The 20,631-nt window shown below is 36.9% G+C and overlaps 1 protein-coding gene across 1 annotated transcript in view; it reads left to right on the plus strand.

Annotated features, from left to right (window-relative positions):
* LOC308314612 (patatin-like phospholipase domain-containing protein 2) overlaps window positions 1-20,631 on the plus strand; it is a gene marked incomplete at both ends in the record, with an annotated part of 50,590 nt that overhangs the window by 794 nt on the left and 29,165 nt on the right. The window contains one exon of the mRNA XM_080762244.1: window positions 3,482-3,714. Coding sequence (XP_080618370.1) covers window positions 3,482-3,714 — 233 coding nt within the window. The remainder of the gene's footprint in view (window positions 1-3,481; window positions 3,715-20,631) is intronic.

Here is a 20,631-nt window from a genome sequence, read left to right on the forward strand (position 1 = left end):
TATACTTTAAGCTTTTAAACAAAAAACGTTTTGTTCTAACCAAAAAAAAGAATCGCTTACCCTACCTTTTTAAAAGAAATATCATCACCTAATCATTAGGTCCTAATCATCAACATCAGTACATCAATTAAAACAGGTGAAATTCAAATTAACCAACGTTGATATGTGAGATTGAAAATGTCCCAGAGGAAAAAGGGAGTTATACAAGCATACCCTGTAAATTGTATGAGCCTATATATAGTATAGGGAGCGCAAAACTTAAAAGCAGTTTTTCCCAAGTTTGTTTGTTTGTTTATTTGTTATGGCTTATATTTTAACAGGGCTTTTCTGGCCCTTTATTCAATATGTCCAATAGAGAGATGGGAAACATGGAGAAAATATTATGCAAGTGACATGCAGCAAAGGTCCTCTCTGTCAGTTTGGATAGGCCTCGCTGTCAGCCATGTGATACATGCCCTAAGCACTCAGCTATGTGGTCACCCCCACTGTAGAGGTCACCCCAGTGACCCCATGTTATGTATAGTAATCAAGTAGGTGCTCATGCACCCCTTGTGGTGCGCAAACACTCTCTATAAGTCTAAGGGGTACGTGACATGAAAAGGGTAATGGTGGTTTTATTGTGTAATTTAGCACAAACGGCAAAAGTATACAGCAGCTGCATGTCTCTTAGTGCAGTGAAATTTGCCATAATCATATTAAAAAATATATCATTTTCGGTGCAAACGTTTTTCGGACCGCTGGTCGATTGTCACACATTTCAGCAGGTCACCAATTTCACCTTAACACCACCATGCTGGAGTGAGTGAGCGAGTGGCAGAGATTTTTGGTAGTGGAATTTGGCTTAATGGTTCCTGTGCCATAAGGTCAGAAAGCCAAATCCTGCTTTAGTGTGAGGCAGCTTAATGTCCAAGTACAATACACCGCCTGGCTGTGATGCTAGTATGTCATATAGGGACCCAAGGCCAGTCCATAGCACACCAATGCAACTCCTTGCAACTGCCATTGGGGATAATGGTTGCAAGTAGTTGCATGTTGCAAGGAGTTGCATTGGTGTGGAATCACTGGCCTTAAAACGCATTTGTTGCAAGGAGCTGCGACTTAGTTGCGGTCTTTAAGTCCAGACTGCACCAATGCAACTAGTCGCAATCCTTGCAACAAAACTGTTTTAAAACCAGTGTGCCAAGTGCCAACGCAACTCCTTGCAACTGCCATTTGGTGGTTGCAAGTAGTTGCAATGTTGCACAGCGTTGCATTGGTGTGGACTGGCCTTTACACAATCCAAACCCATAAGCATAAGAGATTGGCATGCATTGTTTTTTGTTTTTTTTAATCAATTCTTTACTTATTTTATATTTTCTAACAAGACATAATGTAAATCACCAATGCACATAGGTGGACTTACACAGGGACAGCTAAAACAATGAAACAAAGACAATAAAAAAGAAATGGAGAAAAAAAGAACCGTTAAAGATATAAACAAAATCGATATTCATATATACTGTAACTCGGAAAAACTCATGAGTCAGCTAAATACAATAGGATTATCCTTTTGTTCAAAAAGAAAAAAGGAAAACAATAAACAACAGAAAAACAAAACAAAAACATACAGATACTACAGACCAGTAAAGACAAACACAGACAAGGGAGCCAAAAGCAAACTGTCGGTCACAAGTTCAAACGTCAAATCAATTAAATAATTAATTGAACTGCATTCAAGAGCTTTGGACCAGTTGTCCACAGTGTCCGCTCTGGCGCCATTCATCTTGGCAGTAGATTGCTCCAGTAAACAAATATCAGAAAAATATATATCTTTGGTATGACTTGGCTCATTGGCTGGGGATTGAACACCTAGACCTGACCTCTAGGTCTCAAGGCAGATCGACACTCGAACCACAACGCCTATGTATATTTTGGGGGATATTTTAGGCTTGGTATTCCATGTTATGCGACCCTGTTACTGTAGGCTATGCGTAGTATAGCCTACTTGACTCTCTTCCAAGCAAATGGTGGTGAATCTCTGCCACCTTATCTGTCCTTGGCGATCTTGGAAAAAAATCTACTGAATGTTTAAAGTTCAAGTTTTCTGCAAGCTCGTAGCGCACCACCGAGTGGCACGCTACGAGCTTGCAGGTCTGCTATTTTTCAATAGCTAAACTATAACATATAACAGAGATATCCTTTATATCAACCACCTTGATACCTTTGAGACCCAACAATCAGTAGTAAATTATGTTAGTGATGCATATGCAATCATGCAATCCAATGCTTTAATGGCAATGAAGGGTACCACAGTACTAAAACAGACTACTAAAATGAACATTACATAATATGACTTTGACAGTGATTGGTTTAACCTGTGGTAGCACAACAATTACTTTCAAGTTCATTGACACACCTACGGTACCTCTACACAGCAGTAGGAGCAAATTCCATAGGTCACAGAGTACAAACCAGAGCAACAACATGAATGAGAAAAACATCATAACAATTTACGGTGGGGTATCACAAACACCACACACTACCACCAGCTCCAATAGCCACTCTCTCTCCTCGTGAGAAATGGGCAGCAGAGCTGGCCCAGTGTTCCTGGACTCTGTTGGGTGCCACTTTTGATCTACAGAGCAAACAGATCACTATGAGTGGAAATAACTATCAAGCCATCAATTTAACTCACCCTGGTAATATATTTCCACTTTTACTTGTTCTGTGTTGAGGACGTCATGCCGGACTTATAATTATTATTATTGTGGAACAATTACAAATAGTTTGCGATCTAACTCCCATTTTCCGAGTTTGCCACCAATTTGACCAGTTCGTACCCTTTTTTCTACTCAGTCTGCTTCTCATAGGAGGGATGTGGGCAGTTCAGAAACCCGTCTACCAGTGACATCGTCGTTAGGCAGATTTTTTTTAAACTATATTTATTTACAAAAATGTTTAGATTTTTTATCATCGTGAGAACGATGGCTTCCATTTTCGCATTGCAACTTTTCAGGACTAGAAAGCCTGCAGTTTCTATTAGCTTGGATTCCCCATCGATGATGTCACTGGTGGACGGGTTTCTGAACTGCCCACAGCCCTCCTATGAGACACAGGCCGAGTAGAAAACAATTGTGCCATTTTATCATGATTATTAGTGAGGACCTATTATATGAAGATAGGTTGAAAAGTGGTCCTTTAAGGGACCACAATTATTAATGTTTATAAGATTCCATTTAATAAACATAAAACTTGACTGCCACCGTTTTTCCCTTTTCTCCTTTGTGCGTATAGTTATTTGATGACATTAATGTGTTAATATGCTATGTTGATTAATATAATTGAACATATCGGAACACAATGGAAACAAGTCCCCAGGACCTTTTTGTGTTATCCTTTTAACCTGCATGTTATTACTGTACCTCTGTACTGTCTAATCGGACTAATAAAGTAATCAATCGATCGATCAATCAATCCACTCACATTGCTGTCCTCCGTGCAGAGAAATGCATCGCTGATGTCATGTCTACAGCTATTGAGGTCAGAAGACACACCCTGGGGGCTTTCCACCCGACCTTTAACCTCCTGAAGAGTGCTCAGGACTTCTTGGAGGAGAACCTTCCGGATGACGGCCATGTGCGAGCCTCTGGGAGACTGTATGTGTCTCTGACCAGAATATCTAATGGGAAGAATGTGCTAGTGTCACAGTTTGACACCAGAGAGGAACTAATCCAGGTACTGTCCTTGTATATTATGGTCTTAAATTATACTTTGAGTTATATTTGCTCAATGTCTTCGATACTGTTAGGGTAGAATGCTGAATAGATAATGACAGAAGAGCCAGAGACTTGTTTCCATTGTGGTTCATAAACATTCGAACGTCTTAAACAACAGCAAAAGAAACAATAGACAAATCTCCTTTTGTATTTTATTTTTGTATCAATGTTGTTACTCAAAGGGAACAGCAGACTATACATTGTGGCAGGTAGCAAGTAGATCCTCGTTTCTCATCATTTTGGACCATGGGCTATAGCCCATATCGTACGGCATACTATAGCGCGCCGTTTTTCATCATTTTTGAGGATTTGAAAAAAATGAAAAATGAAAAAAACGGTGGGTTATAGCCCATGTTTTTTGAAATTTTGAAAAAAAAGGTTAGCCTCGTTTCTCATCATTTTGGACCGTGGGCTATAGCCCATATCGTACGGCATACTATGGCACGCCGTTTTTCATCATTTTTGAGGATTTGAAAAAAATGAAAAATGAAAAAAACGGTGGGTTATAGCCCATGTTTTTTGAAATTTTGAAAAAAAAAGTTAGCCTCGTTTCTCATCATTTTGGACCGTGGGCTATAGCCCATATCGTACGGCATACTATGGCACGCCGTTTTTCATCATTTTTGAGGATTTGAAAAAAATGAAAAATGAAAAAAACGGTGGGTTATAGCCCATGTTTTTTGAAATTTTGAAAAAAAAAGTTAGCCTCGTTTCTCATCATTTTGGACCGTGGGCTATAGCCCATATGGCATACTATGCACGCCGTTTTTCATCATTTTTGAGGATTTGAAAAAAATGAAAAATGAAAAAAAACGGTGGGTTATAGCCCATGTTTTTTGAAATTTTGAAAAAAAGAGTTAGCCTCGTTTCTCATCATTTTGGACCGTGGGCTATAGCCCATATCGTACGGCATACTATGGCACGCCGTTTTTCATCATTTTTGAGGATTTGAAAAAAATGAAAAATGAAAAAAACGGTGGGTTATAGCCCATGTTTATGAAATTTTGAAAAAAAAAGTTAGCCTCGTTTCTCATCATTTTGGACCGTGGGCTATAGCCCATATCGTACGGCATACTATGGCACGCCGTTTTTCATCATTTTTGAGGATTTGAAAAAAATGAAAAAAACGGTGGGTTATAGCCCATGTTTTTTGAAATTTTGAAAAAAAAAGTTAGCCTCGTTTCTCATCATTTTGGACCGTGGGCTATAGCCCATATCGTACGGCATACTATGGCACGCCGTTTTTCATCATTTTTGAGGATTTGAAAAAAATGAAAAATGAAAAAAACGGTGGGTTATAGCCCATGTTTTTTGAAATTTTGAAAAAAAAAGTTAGCCTCGTTTCTCATCATTTTGGACCGTGGGCTATAGCCCATATCGTACGGCATACTATGGCACGCCGTTTTTCATCATTTTTGAGGATTTGAAAAAAATGAAAAATGAAAAAAACGGTGGGTTATAGCCCATGTTTATGAAATTTTGAAAAAAAAAGTTAGCCTCGTTTCTCATCATTTTGGACCGTGGGCTATAGCCCATATCGTACGGCATACTATGGCACGCCGTTTTTCATCATTTTTGAGGATTTGAAAAAAATGAAAAAAACGGTGGGTTATAGCCCATGTTTTTTGAAATTTTGAAAAAAAGAGTTAGCCTCGTTTCTCATCATTTTGGACCGTGGGCTATAGCCCATATCGTACGGCATACTATGGCACGCCGTTTTTCATCATTTTTGAGGATTTGAAAAAAATGAAAAATGAAAAAAACGGTGGGTTATAGCCCATGTTTATGAAATTTTGAAAAAAAAAGTTAGCCTCGTTTCTCATCATTTTGGACCGTGGGCTATAGCCCATATCGTACGGCATACTATGGCACGCCGTTTTTCATCATTTTTGAGGATTTGAAAAAAATGAAAAATGAAAAAAACGGTGGGTTATATCCCATGTTTTTTGAAATTTTGAAAAAAGAAGTTAGCCTCGTTTCTCATCATTTTGGACCGTGGGCTATAGCCCATATCGTACGGCATACTATGGCACGCCGTGTTTCATCATTTTTGAGGATTTGAAAAAAATGAAAAATGATAAAAACGGTGGGTTATAGCCCATGTTTTTTGAAATTTTGAAAAAAAAAGTTAGCCTCGTTTCTCAGCATTTTGGACCGTGGGCTATAGCCCATATCGTACGGCATACTATGGCACGCCGTTTTTCATCATTTTTGAGGATTTGAAAAAAATCAAAAATGAAAAAAACGGTGGGTTATAGCCCATGTTTTTTGAAATTTTGAAAAAAAAAGTTAGCCTCGTTTCTCATCATTTTGGACCGTGGGCTATAGCCCATATCGTACGGCATACTATGGCACGCCGTTTTTCATCATTTTTGAGGATTTGAAAAAAATGAAAAATGAAAAAAACGGTGGGTTATAGCCCATGTTTTTTGAAATTTTGAAAAAAAAAGTTAGCCTCGTTTCTCATCATTTTGGACCGTGGGCTATAGCCCATATCGTACGGCATACTATGGCACGCCGTTTTTCATCATTTTTGAGGATTTGAAAAAAATGAAAAATGAAAAAAACGGTGGGTTATAGCCCATGTTTTTTGAAATTTTGAAAAAAAAAGTTAGCCTCGTTTCTCATCATTTTGGACCGTGGGCTATAGCCCATATCGTACGGCATACTATGGCACGCCGTTTTTCATCATTTTTGAGGATTTGAAAAAAATGAAAAATGAAAGAAACGGTGGGTTATAGCCCATGTTTTTTGAAATTTTGAAAAAAAAAGTTAGCCTCGTTTCTCAGCATTTTGGACCGTGGGCTATAGCCCATATCGTACGGCATACTATGGCACGCCGTTTTTCATCATTTTTGAGGATTTGAAAAAAATGAAAAATGAAAGAAACGGTGGGTTATAGCCCATGTTTTTTGAAATTTTGAAAAAAAAAGTTAGCCTCGTTTCTCATCATTTTGGACCGTGGGCTATAGCCCATATCGTACGGCATACTATGGCACGCCGTTTTTCATCATTTTTGAGGATTTGAAAAAAATGAAAAATGAAAAAAACGGTGGGTTATAGCCCATGTTTTTTGAAATTTTGAAAAAAAAAGTTAGCCTCGTTTCTCATCATTTTGGACCGTCGGCTATAGCCCATATCGTACGGCATACTATGGCACGCCGTTTTTCATCATTTTTGAGGATTTGAAAAAAATGAAAAATGAAAAAAACGGTGGGTTATAGCCCATGTTTTTTGAAATTTTGAAAAAAAAAGTTAGCCTCGTTTCTCATCATTTTGGACCGTGGGCTATAGCCCATATCGTACGGCATACTATGGCACGCCGTTTTTCATCATTTTTGAGGATTTGAAAAAAAAGAAAAATGAAAAAAACGGTGGGTTATAGCCCATGTTTAAAAAAAAAAAAAAAAAAAAGTTAGCCTCGTTTCTCATCATTTTGGACCGTGGGCTATAGCCCATATCGTACGGCATACTATGGCACGCCGTTTTTCATCCTTTTTGAGGATTTGAAAAAAATGAAAAATGAAAAAAACGGTGGGTTATAGCCCATGTTTTTTGAAATTTTGAAAAAAAAAGTTAGCCTCGTTTCTCATCATTTTGGACCGTGGGCTATAGCCCATATCGTACGGCATACTATGCACGCCGTTTTTCATCATTTTTGAGGATTTGAAAAAAATGAAAAATGAAAAAAAACGGTGGGTTATAGCCCATGTTTTTTGAAATTTTGGAAAAAAAAGTTAGCCTCGTTTCTCATCTTTTTGGACCGTGGGCTATAGCCCATATCGTACGGCATACTATGCACGCCGTTTTTCATCATTTTTGAGGATTTGAAAAAAATGAAAAATGAAAAAAAAACGGTGGGTTATAGCCCATGTTTTTTGAAATTTTGAAAAAAAAAGTTAGCCTCGTTTCTCATCATTTTGGACCGTGGGCTATAGCCCATATCGTACGGCATACTATGGCACGCCGTTTTTCATCATTTTTGAGGATTTGAAAAAAATGAAAAATGAAAAAAACGGTGGGTTATAGCCCATGTTTTTTGAAATTTTGAAAAAAAAAGTTAGCCTCGTTTCTCATCATTTTGGACCGTGGGCTATAGCCCATATCGTACGGCATACTATGGCACGCCGTTTTTCATCATTTTTGAGGATTTGAAAAAGATGAAAAATGAAAAAAACGGTGGGTTATAGCCCATGTTTTTTGAAATTTTGAAAAAAAAAGTTAGCCTCGTTTCTCATCATTTTGGACCGTGGGCTATAGCCCATATCGTACGGCATACTATGGCACGCCGTTTTTCATCATTTTTGAGGATTTGAAAAAAATGAAAAATGAAAAAAAAGGTGGGTTATAGCCCATGTTTTTTGAAATTTTGAAAAAAAAAGTTAGCCTCGTTTCTCATCATTTTGGACCGTGGGCTATAGCCCATATCGTACGGCATACTATGGCACGCCGTTTTTCATCATTTTTGAGGATTTGAAAAAAATGAAAAATGATAAAAACGGTGGGTTATAGCCCATGTTTTTTGAAATTTTGAAAAAAAAAGTTAGCCTCGTTTCTCAGCATTTTGGACCGTGGGCTATAGCCCATATCGTACGGCATACTATGGCACGCCGTTTTTCATCATTTTTGAGGATTTGAAAAAAATGAAAAATGAAAAAAACGGTGGGTTATAGCCCATGTTTTTTGAAATTTTGAAAAAAAAAGTTAGCCTCGTTTCTCATCATTTTGGACCGTGGGCTATAGCCCATATCGTACGGCATACTATGGCACGCCGTTTTTCATCATTTTTGAGGATTTGAAAAAAAGGAAAAATGAAAAAAACGGTGGGTTATAGCCCATGTTTTTTGAAATTTTGAAAAAAAAAAGTTTGCCTCGTTTCTCATCATTTTGGACCGTGGGCTATAGCCCATATCGTACGGCATACTATGGCACGCTGTTTTTCATCATTTTTGAGGATTTGAAAAAAATGAAAAATGAAAAAAACGGTGGGTTATAGCCCATGTTTTTTGAAATTTTGAAAAAAAAAGTTAGCCTCGTTTCTCATCATTTTGGACCGTGGGCTATAGCCCATATCGTACGGCATACTATGCACGCCGTTTTTCATCATTTTTGAGGATTTGAAAAAAATGAAAAATGAAAAAAAACGGTGGGTTATAGCCCATGTTTTTTGAAATTTTGAAAAAAAGAGTTAGCCTTGTTTCTCATCATTTTGGACCGTGGGCTATAGCCCATATCGTACGGCATACTATGGCACGCCGTTTTTCATCATTTTTGAGGATTTGAAAGAAATGAAAAATGAAAAAAACGGTGGGTTATAGCCCATGTTTATAAAATTTTGAAAAAAAAAGTTAGCCTCGTTTCTCATCATTTTGGACCGTGGGCTATAGCCCATATCGTACGGCATACTATGGCACGCCGTTTTTCATCCTTTTTGAGGATTTGAAAAAAATGAAAAATGAAAAAAACGGTGGGTTATAGCCCATGTTTTTTGAAATTTTGAAAAAAAAAGTTAGCCTCGTTTCTCATCATTTTGGACCGTGGGCTATAGCCCATATCGTACGGCATACTATGCACGCCGTTTTTCATCATTTTTGAGGATTTGAAAAAAATGAAAAATGAAAAAAAACGGTGGGTTATAGCCCATGTTTTTTGAAATTTTGGAAAAAAAAGTTAGCCTCGTTTCTCATCTTTTTGGACCGTGGGCTATAGCCCATATCGTACGGCATACTATGCACGCCGTTTTTCATCATTTTTGAGGATTTGAAAAAAATGAAAAATGAAAAAAAAACGGTGGGTTATAGCCCATGTTTTTTGAAATTTTGAAAAAAAAAGTTAGCCTCGTTTCTCATCATTTTGGACCGTGGGCTATAGCCCATATCGTACGGCATACTATGGCACGCCGTTTTTCATCATTTTTGAGGATTTGAAAAAAATGAAAAATAAAAAAAACGGTGGGTTATAGCCCATGTTTTTTGAAATTTTGAAAAAAAAAGTTAGCCTCGTTTCTCATCATTTTGGACCGTGGGCTATAGCCCATATCGTACGGCATACTATGGCACGCCGTTTTTCATCATTTTTGAGGATTTGAAAAAGATGAAAAATGAAAAAAACGGTGGGTTATAGCCCATGTTTTTTGAAATTTTGAAAAAAAAAGTTAGCCTCGTTTCTCATCATTTTGGACCGTGGGCTATAGCCCATATCGTACGGCATACTATGGCACGCCGTTTTTCATCATTTTTGAGGATTTGAAAAAAATGAAAAATGAAAAAAAAGGTGGGTTATAGCCCATGTTTTTTGAAATTTTGAAAAAAAAAGTTAGCCTCGTTTCTCATCATTTTGGACCGTGGGCTATAGCCCATATCGTACGGCATACTATGGCACGCCGTTTTTCATCATTTTTGAGGATTTGAAAAAAATGAAAAATGATAAAAACGGTGGGTTATAGCCCATGTTTTTTGAAATTTTGAAAAAAAAAGTTAGCCTCGTTTCTCAGCATTTTGGACCGTGGGCTATAGCCCATATCGTACGGCATACTATGGCACGCCGTTTTTCATCATTTTTGAGGATTTGAAAAAAATGAAAAATGAAAAAAACGGTGGGTTATAGCCCATGTTTTTTGAAATTTTGAAAAAAAAAGTTAGCCTCGTTTCTCATCATTTTGGACCGTGGGCTATAGCCCATATCGTACGGCATACTATGGCACGCCGTTTTTCATCATTTTTGAGGATTTGAAAAAAATGAAAAATGAAAAAAACGGTGGGTTATAGCCCATGTTTTTTGAAATTTTGAAAAAAAAAAGTTTGCCTCGTTTCTCATCATTTTGGACCGTGGGCTATAGCCCATATCGTACGGCATACTATGGCACGCTGTTTTTCATCATTTTTGAGGATTTGAAAAAAATGAAAAATGAAAAAAACGGTGGGTTATAGCCCATGTTTTTTGAAATTTTGAAAAAAAAAGTTAGCCTCGTTTCTCATCTTTTTGGACCGTGGGCTATAGCCCATATCGTACGGCATACTATGGCACGCCGTTTTTCATCATTTTTGAGGATTTGAAAAAAATGAAAAATGAAAAAAACGGTGGGTTATAGCCCATGTTTTTTGAAATTTTGAAAAAAAAAGTTAGCCTCGTTTCTCATCATTTTGGACCGTGGGCTATAGCCCATATCGTACGGCATACTATGGCACGCCGTTTTTCATCATTTTTGAGGATTTGAAAAAAATGAAAAATGAAAAAAACGGTGGGTTATAGCCCATGTTTTTTGAAATTTTGAAAAAAAAAGTTAGCCTCGTTTCTCATCATTTTGGACCGTGGGCTATAGCCCATATCGTACGGCATACTATGCACGCCGTTTTTCATCATTTTTGAGGATTTGAAAAAAATGAAAAATGAAAAAAAACGGTGGGTTATAGCCCATGTTTTTTGAAATTTTGAAAAAAAGAGTTAGCCTTGTTTCTCATCATTTTGGACCGTGGGCTATAGCCCATATCGTACGGCATACTATGGCACGCCGTTTTTCATCATTTTTGAGGATTTGAAAAAAATGAAAAATGAAAAAAACGGTGGGTTATAGCCCATGTTTATGAAATTTTGAAAAAAAAAGTTAGCCTCGTTTCTCATCATTTTGGACCGTGGGCTATAGCCCATATCGTACGGCATACTATGGCACGCCGTTTTTCATCATTTTTGAGGATTTGAAAAAAATGAAAAATGAAAAAAACGGTGGGTTATAGCCCATGTTTTTTGAAATTTTGAAAAAAAAAGTTAGCCTCGTTTCTCATCATTTTGGACCGTGGGCTATAGCCCATATCGTACGGCATACTATGGCACGCCGTTTTTCATCATTTTTGAGGATTTGAAAAAAATGAAAAATGAAAAAAACGGTGGGTTATAGCCCATGTTTTTTGAAATTTTGAAAAAAAAAGTTAGCCTCGTTTCTCATCATTTTGGACCGTGGGCTATAGCCCATATCGTACGGCATACTATGGCACGCCGTTTTTCATCATTTTTGAGGATTTGAAAAAAATGAAAAATGATAAAAACGGTGGGTTATAGCCCATGTTTTTTGAAATTTTGAAAAAAAAAGTTAGCCTCGTTTCTCAGCATTTTGGACCGTGGGCTATAGCCCATATCGTACGGCATACTATGCACGCCGTTTTTCATCATTTTTGAGGATTTGAAAAAAATGAAAAATGAAAAAAAACGGTGGGTTATAGCCCATGTTTTTTGAAATTTTGAAAAAAAGAGTTAGCCTTGTTTCTCATCATTTTGGACCGTGGGCTATAGCCCATATCGTACGGCATACTATGGCACGCCGTTTTTCATCATTTTTGAGGATTTGAAAAAAATGAAAAATGAAAAAAACGGTGGGTTATAGCCCATGTTTATGAAATTTTGAAAAAAAAAGTTAGCCTCGTTTCTCATCATTTTGGACCGTGGGCTATAGCCCATATCGTACGGCATACTATGGCACGCCGTTTTTCATCATTTTTGAGGATTTGAAAAAAATGAAAAATGAAAAAAACGGTGGGTTATAGCCCATGTTTTTTGAAATTTTGAAAAAAAAAGTTAGCCTCGTTTCTCATCATTTTGGACCGTGGGCTATAGCCCATATCGTACGGCATACTATGGCACGCCGTTTTTCATCATTTTTGAGGATTTGAAAAAAATGAAAAATGAAAAAAACGGTGGGTTATAGCCCATGTTTTTTGAAATTTTGAAAAAAAAAGTTAGCCTCGTTTCTCATCATTTTGGACCGTGGGCTATAGCCCATATCGTACGGCATACTATGGCACGCCGTTTTTCATCATTTTTGAGGATTTGAAAAAAATGAAAAATGATAAAAACGGTGGGTTATAGCCCATGTTTTTTGAAATTTTGAAAAAAAAAGTTAGCCTCGTTTCTCAGCATTTTGGACCGTGGGCTATAGCCCATATCGTACGGCATACTATGGCACGCCGTTTTTCATCATTTTTGAGGATTTGAAAAAAATTAAAAATGAAAAAAACGGTGGGTTATAGCCCATGTTTTTTGAAATTTTGAAAAAAAAAGTTAGCCTCGTTTCTCATCATTTTGGACCGTGGGCTATAGCCCATATCGTACGGCATACTATGCACGCCGTTTTTCATCATTTTTGAGGATTTGAAAAAAATGAAAAATGAAAAAAAACGGTGGGTTATAGCCCATGTTTTTTGAAATTTTGAAAAAAAAAGTTAGCCTCGTTTCTCATCATTTTGGACCGTGGGCTATAGCCCATATCGTACGGCATACTATGGCACGCCGTTTTTCATCATTTTTGAGGATTTGAAAAAAATGAAAAATGAAAAAAACGGTGGGTTATAGCCCATGTTTTTTGAAATTTTGAAAAAAAAAGTTAGCCTCGTTTCTCATCATTTTGGACCGTGGGCTATAGCCCATATCGTACGGCATACTATGGCACGCCGTTTTTCATCATTTTTGAGGATTTGAAAAAAAAGAAAAATGAAAAAAACGGTGGGTTATAGCCCATGTTTAAAAAAAAAAAAAAAAAAAAGTTAGCCTCGTTTCTCATCATTTTGGACCGTGGGCTATAGCCCATATCGTACGGCATACTATGGCACGCCGTTTTTCATCCTTTTTGAGGATTTGAAAAAAATGAAAAATGAAAAAAACGGTGGGTTATAGCCCATGTTTTTTGAAATTTTGAAAAAAAAAGTTAGCCTCGTTTCTCATCATTTTGGACCGTGGGCTATAGCCCATATCGTACGGCATACTATGCACGCCGTTTTTCATCATTTTTGAGGATTTGAAAAAAATGAAAAATGAAAAAAAACGGTGGGTTATAGCCCATGTTTTTTGAAATTTTGGAAAAAAAAGTTAGCCTCGTTTCTCATCTTTTTGGACCGTGGGCTATAGCCCATATCGTACGGCATACTATGCACGCCGTTTTTCATCATTTTTGAGGATTTGAAAAAAATGAAAAATGAAAAAAAAACGGTGGGTTATAGCCCATGTTTTTTGAAATTTTGAAAAAAAAAGTTAGCCTCGTTTCTCATCATTTTGGACCGTGGGCTGTAGCCCATATCGTACGGCATACTATGGCACGCCGTTTTTCATCATTTTTGAGGATTTGAAAAAAATGAAAAATGAAAAAAACGGTGGGTTATAGCCCATGTTTTTTGAAATTTTGAAAAAAAAAGTTAGCCTCGTTTCTCATCATTTTGGACCGTGGGCTATAGCCCATATCGTACGGCATACTATGGCACGCCGTTTTTCATCATTTTTGAGGATTTGAAAAAGATGAAAAATGAAAAAAACGGTGGGTTATAGCCCATGTTTTTTGAAATTTTGAAAAAAAAAGTTAGCCTCGTTTCTCATCATTTTGGACCGTGGGCTATAGCCCATATCGTACGGCATACTATGGCACGCCGTTTTTCATCATTTTTGAGGATTTGAAAAAAATGAAAAATGAAAAAAAAGGTGGGTTATAGCCCATGTTTTTTGAAATTTTGAAAAAAAAAGTTAGCCTCGTTTCTCATCATTTTGGACCGTGGGCTATAGCCCATATCGTACGGCATACTATGGCACGCCGTTTTTCATCATTTTTGAGGATTTGAAATAAATGAAAAATGATAAAAACGGTGGGTTATAGCCCATGTTTTTTGAAATTTTGAAAAAAAAAGTTAGCCTCGTTTCTCAGCATTTTGGACCGTGGGCTATAGCCCATATCGTACGGCATACTATGGCACGCCGTTTTTCATCATTTTTGAGGATTTGAAAAAAATGAAAAATGAAAAAAACGGTGGGTTATAGCCCATGTTTTTTGAAATTTTGAAAAAAAAAGTTAGCCTCGTTTCTCATCATTTTGGACCGTGGGCTATAGCCCATATCGTACGGCATACTATGGCACGCCGTTTTTCATCATTTTTGAGGATTTGAAAAAAATGAAAAATGAAAAAAACGGTGGGTTATAGCCCATGTTTTTTGAAATTTTGAAAAAAAAAGTTTGCCTCGTTTCTCATCATTTTGGACCGTGGGCTATAGCCCATATCGTACGGCATACTATGGCACGCTGTTTTTCATCATTTTTGAGGATTTGAAAAAAATGAAAAATGAAAAAAACGGTGGGTTATAGCCCATGTTTTTTGAAATTTTGAAAAAAAAAGTTAGCCTCGTTTCTCATCTTTTTGGACCGTGGGCTATAGCCCATATCGTACGGCATACTATGGCACGCCGTTTTTCATCATTTTTGAGGATTTGAAAAAAATGAAAAATGAAAAAAACGGTGGGTTATAGCCCATGTTTTTTGAAATTTTGAAAAAAAAAGTTAGCCTCGTTTCTCATCATTTTGGACCGTGGGCTATAGCCCATATCGTACGGCATACTATGGCACGCCGTTTTTCATCATTTTTGAGGATTTGAAAAAAATGAAAAATGAAAAAAACGGTGGGTTATAGCCCATGTTTTTTGAAATTTTGAAAAAAAAAGTTAGCCTCGTTTCTCATCATTTTGGACCGTGGGCTATAGCCCATATCGTACGGCATACTATGCACGCCGTTTTTCATCATTTTTGAGGATTTGAAAAAAATGAAAAATGAAAAAAAACGGTGGGTTATAGCCCATGTTTTTTGAAATTTTGAAAAAAAGAGTTAGCCTTGTTTCTCATCATTTTGGACCGTGGGCTATAGCCCATATCGTACGGCATACTATGGCACGCCGTTTTTCATCATTTTTGAGGATTTGAAAAAAATGAAAAATGAAAAAAACGGTGGGTTATAGCCCATGTTTATGAAATTTTGAAAAAAAAAGTTAGCCTCGTTTCTCATCATTTTGGACCGTGGGCTATAGCCCATATCGTACGGCATACTATGGCACGCCGTTTTTCATCATTTTTGAGGATTTGAAAAAAATGAAAAATGAAAAAAACGGTGGGTTATAGCCCATGTTTTTTGAAATTTTGAAAAAAAAAGTTAGCCTCGTTTCTCATCATTTTGGACCGTGGGCTATAGCCCATATCGTACGGCATACTATGGCACGCCGTTTTTCATCATTTTTGAGGATTTGAAAAAAATGAAAAAAACGGTGGGTTATAGCCCATGTTTTTTGAAATTTTGAAAAAAAAAGTTAGCCTCGTTTCTCATCATTTTGGACCGTGGGCTATAGCCCATATCGTACGGCATACTATGGCACGCCGTTTTTCATCATTTTTGAGGATTTGAAAAAAATGAAAAATGATAAAAACGGTGGGTTATAGCCCATGTTTTTTGAAATTTTGAAAAAAAAAGTTAGCCTCGTTTCTCATCATTTTGGACCGTGGGCTATAGCCCATATCGTACGGCATACTATGGCACGCCGTTTTTCATCATTTTTGAGGATTTGAAAAAAATGAAAAATGAAAAAAACGGTGGGTTATAGCCCATGTTTTTTGAAATTTTGAAAAAAAAAGTTAGCCTCGTTTCTCATCATTTTGGACCGTGGGCTATAGCCCATATCGTACGGCATACTATGGCACGCCGTTTTTCATCATTTTTGAGGATTTGAAAAAAATGAAAAAAACGGTGGGTTATAGCCCATGTTTTTTGAAATTTTGAAAAAAAAAGTTAGCCTCGTTTCTCATCATTTTGGACCGTGGGCTATAGCCCATATCGTACGGCATACTATGGCACGCCGTTTTTCATCATTTTTGAGGATTTGAAAAAAATGAAAAATGATAAAAACGGTGGGTTATAGCCCATGTTTTTTGAAATTTTGAAAAAAAAAGTTAGCCTCGTTTCTCATCATTTTGGACCGTGGGCTATAGCCCATATCGTACGGCATACTATGGCACGCCGTGTTTCATCATTTTTGAGGATTTGAAAAAAATGAAAAATGATAAAAACGGTGGGTTATAGCCCATGTTTTTTGAAATTTTGAAAAAAAAAGTTAGCCTCGTTTCTCAGCATTTTGGACCGTGGGCTATAGCCCATATCGTACGGCATACTATGGCACGCCGTTTTTCATCATTTTTGAGGATTTGAAAAAAATCAAAAATGAAAAAAACGGTGGGTTATAGCCCATGTTTTTTGAAATTTTGAAAAAAAAAGTTAGCCTCGTTTCTCATCATTTTGGACCGTGGGCTATAGCCCATATCGTACGGCATACTATGGCACGCCGTTTTTCATCATTTTTGAGGATTTGAAAAAAATGAAAAATGAAAAAAACGGTGGGTTATAGCCCATGTTTTTTGAAATTTTGAAAAAAAAAGTTAGCCTCGTTTCTCATCATTTTGGACCGTGGGCTATAGCCCATATCGTACGGCATACTATGGCACGCCGTTTTTCATCATTTTTGAGGATTTGAAAAAAATGAAAAATGAAAAAAACGGTGGGTTATAGCCCATGTTTTTTGAAATTTTGAAAAAAAAAGTTAGCCTCGTTTCTCATCATTTTGGACCGTGGGCTATAGCCCATATCGTACGGCATACTATGGCACGCCGTTTTTCATCATTTTTGAGGATTTGAAAAAAATGAAAAATGAAAGAAACGGTGGGTTATAGCCCATGTTTTTTGAAATTTTGAAAAAAAAAGTTAGCCTCGTTTCTCAGCATTTTGGACCGTGGGCTATAGCCCATATCGTACGGCATACTATGGCACGCCGTTTTTCATCATTTTTGAGGATTTGAAAAAAATGAAAAATGAAAGAAACGGTGGGTTATAGCCCATGTTTTTTGAAATTTTGAAAAAAAAAGTTAGCCTCGTTTCTCATCATTTTGGACCGTGGGCTATAGCCCATATCGTACGGCATACTATGGCACGCCGTTTTTCATCATTTTTGAGGATTTGAAAAAAATGAAAAATGAAAAAAACGGTGGGTTATAGCCCATGTTTTTTGAAATTTTGAAAAAAAAAGTTAGCCTCGTTTCTCATCATTTTGGACCGTCGGCTATAGCCCATATCGTACGGCATACTATGGCACGCCGTTTTTCATCATTTTTGAGGATTTGAAAAAAATGAAAAATGAAAAAAACGGTGGGTTATAGCCCATGTTTTTTGAAATTTTGAAAAAAAAAGTTAGCCTCGTTTCTCATCATTTTGGACCGTGGGCTATAGCCCATATCGTACGGCATACCTATGGCACGCCGTTTTTCATCATTTTTGAGGATTTGAAAAAAATGAAAAATGAAAATAACGGTGGGTTATAGCCCATGTTTTTTGAAAATTTGAAAAAAAAAGTTAGCCTCGTTTCTCATCATTTTGGACCGTGGGCTATAGCCCATATCGTACGGCATACTATGGCACGCAGTTTTTCATCATTTTTGAGGATTTGAAAAAATGAAAAATGAAAAAAACGGTGGGTTATAGCCCATGTTTTTTGAAATTTTGAAAAAAAAAGTTAGCCTCGTTTCTCATCATTTTGGACCGTGGGCTATAGCCCATATCGTACGGCATACTATGGCACGCCGTTTTTCTTCATTTTTGAGGATTTGAAAAAAATGAAAAATGAAAAAAACGGTGGGTTATAGCCCATGTTTTTTGAAATTTTGAAAAAAAAAGTTAGCCTCGTTTCTCATCATTTTGGACCGTGGGCTATAGCCCATATCGTACGGCATACTATGGCACGCCGTTTTTCATCATTTTTGAGGATTTGAAAAAAATGAAAAATGAAAAAAACGGTGGGTTATAGCCCATGTTTTTTGAAAATTTGAAAAAAAAAGTTAGCCTCGTTTCTCATCATTTTGGACCGTGGGCTATAGCCCATATCGTACGGCATACTATGGCACGCCGTTTTTCATCATTTTTGAGGATTTGAAAAAAATGAAAAATGAAAAAAACGGTGGGTTATAGCCCATGTTTTTTGAAATTTTGAAAAAAAAAGTTAGCCTCGTTTCTCATCATTTTGGACCGTGGGCTATAGCCCATATCGTACGGCATACTATGGCACGCTGTTTTTCATCATTTTTGAGGATTTGAAAAAAATGAAAAATGAAAATAACGGTGGGTTATAGCCCATGTTTTTTGAAATTTTGGAAAAAAAAGTTAGCCTCGTTTCTCATCATTTTGGACCGTGGGCTCTAGCCCATATCGTACGGCATACTATGGCACGCCGTTTTTCATCATTTTTGAGGATTTGAAAAAAATGAAAAATGAAAAAAACGGTGGGTTATAGCCCATGTTTTTTGAAATTTTGAAAAAAAAAGTTAGCCTCGTTTCTCATCATTTTGGACCGTGGGCTATAGCCCATATCGTACGGCATACTATGGCACGCCGTTTTTCATCATTTTTGAGGATTTGAAAAAAATGAAAAATGAAAAAAACGGTGGGTTATAGCCCATGTTTTTTGAAATTTTGAAAAAAAAAGTTAGCCTCGTTTCTCATCATTTTGGACCGTGGGCTATAGCCCATATCGTACGGCATACTATGGCACGCCGTTTTTCATCATTTTTGAGGATTTGAAAAAATGAAAAATGAAAAAAACGGTGGGTTATAGCCCATGTTTTTTGAAATTTTGAAAAAAAAAGTTAGCCTCGTTTCTCATCATTTTGGACCGTGGGCTATAGCCCATATCGTACGGCATACTATGGCACGCCGTTTTTCATCATTTTTGAGGATTTGAAAAAAATGAAAAATGTAAAAAACGGTGGGTTATAGCCCATGTTTTTTGAAATTTTGAAAAAAAAAGTTAGCCTCGTTTCTCATCATTTTGGACCGTGGGCTATAGCCCATATCGTACGGCATACTATGGCACGCCGTTTTTCATCATTTTTGAGGATTTGAAAAAAATGAAAAATGAAAAAAACGGTGGGTTATAGCCCATGTTTTTTGAAAATTTGAAAAAAAAAGTTAGCCTCGTTTCTCATCATTTTGGACCGTGGGCTATAGCCCATATCGTACGGCATACTATGGCACGCCGTTTTTCATCATTTTTGAGGATTTGAAAAAAATGAAAAATGAAAAAAACGGTGGGTTATAGCCCATGTTTTTTGAAATTTTGAAAAAAAAAGTTAGCCTCGTTTCTCATCATTTTGGACCGTGGGCTATAGCCCATATCGTACGGCATACTATGGCACGCCGTTTTTCATCATTTTTGAGGATTTGAAAAAAATGAAAAATGAAAATAACGGTGGGTTATAGCCCATGTTTTTTGAAAATTTGAAAAAAAAAGTTAGCCTCGTTTCTCATCATTTTGGACCGTGGGCTATAGCCCATATCGTACGGCATACTATGGCACGCCGTTTTTCATCATTTTTGAGGATTTGAAAAAAATGAAAAATGAAAATAACGGTGGGTTATAGCCCATGTTTTTTGAAATTTTGAAAAAAAAAGTTAGCCTCGTTTCTCATCATTTTGGACCGTGGGCTATAGCCCATATCGTACGGCATACTATGGCACGCCGTTTTTCATCATTTTTGAGGATTTGAAAAAAATGAAAAATGAAAAAAACGGTGGGTTATAGCCCATGTTTTTTGAAATTTTGGAAAAAAAAGTTAGCCTCGTTTCTCATCATTTTGGACCGTGGGCTATAGCCCATATCGTACGGCATACTATGGCACGCCGTTTTTCATCATTTTTGAGGATTTGAAAAAAATGAAAAATGAAAAAAACGGTGGGTTATAGCCAGGGGGGCAGTCAGACGGATATTTTGTGAAGCCACTAAGGAAATGAAAGTTCATATAATGGCCTGTTGTGGCGCTGTCATTGGGCTCAAAAAAACCCATAGCCCCATAGAAGTCCATGTATTTTGGCCCAACTTCACCTAGACTGTATTACCTTAATAAACATGGTCATGAATACTTTTTATTTCCAGTCACTAGTTTAAAGTCTCATTTCTAATGTCATAATATTCTTTTTGGAAAATGATGGTCCCATTTATTAAAAAAATGACCATAAAGTCGCGCATGTTCTGAGGGGCGTGGCTACCG

This window comes from Protomyctophum bolini, assembly GCF_963924005.1.
Source record: "Protomyctophum bolini genome assembly, chromosome: 4".
Classification (NCBI taxonomy): domain Eukaryota; kingdom Metazoa; phylum Chordata; class Actinopteri; order Myctophiformes; family Myctophidae; genus Protomyctophum; species Protomyctophum bolini.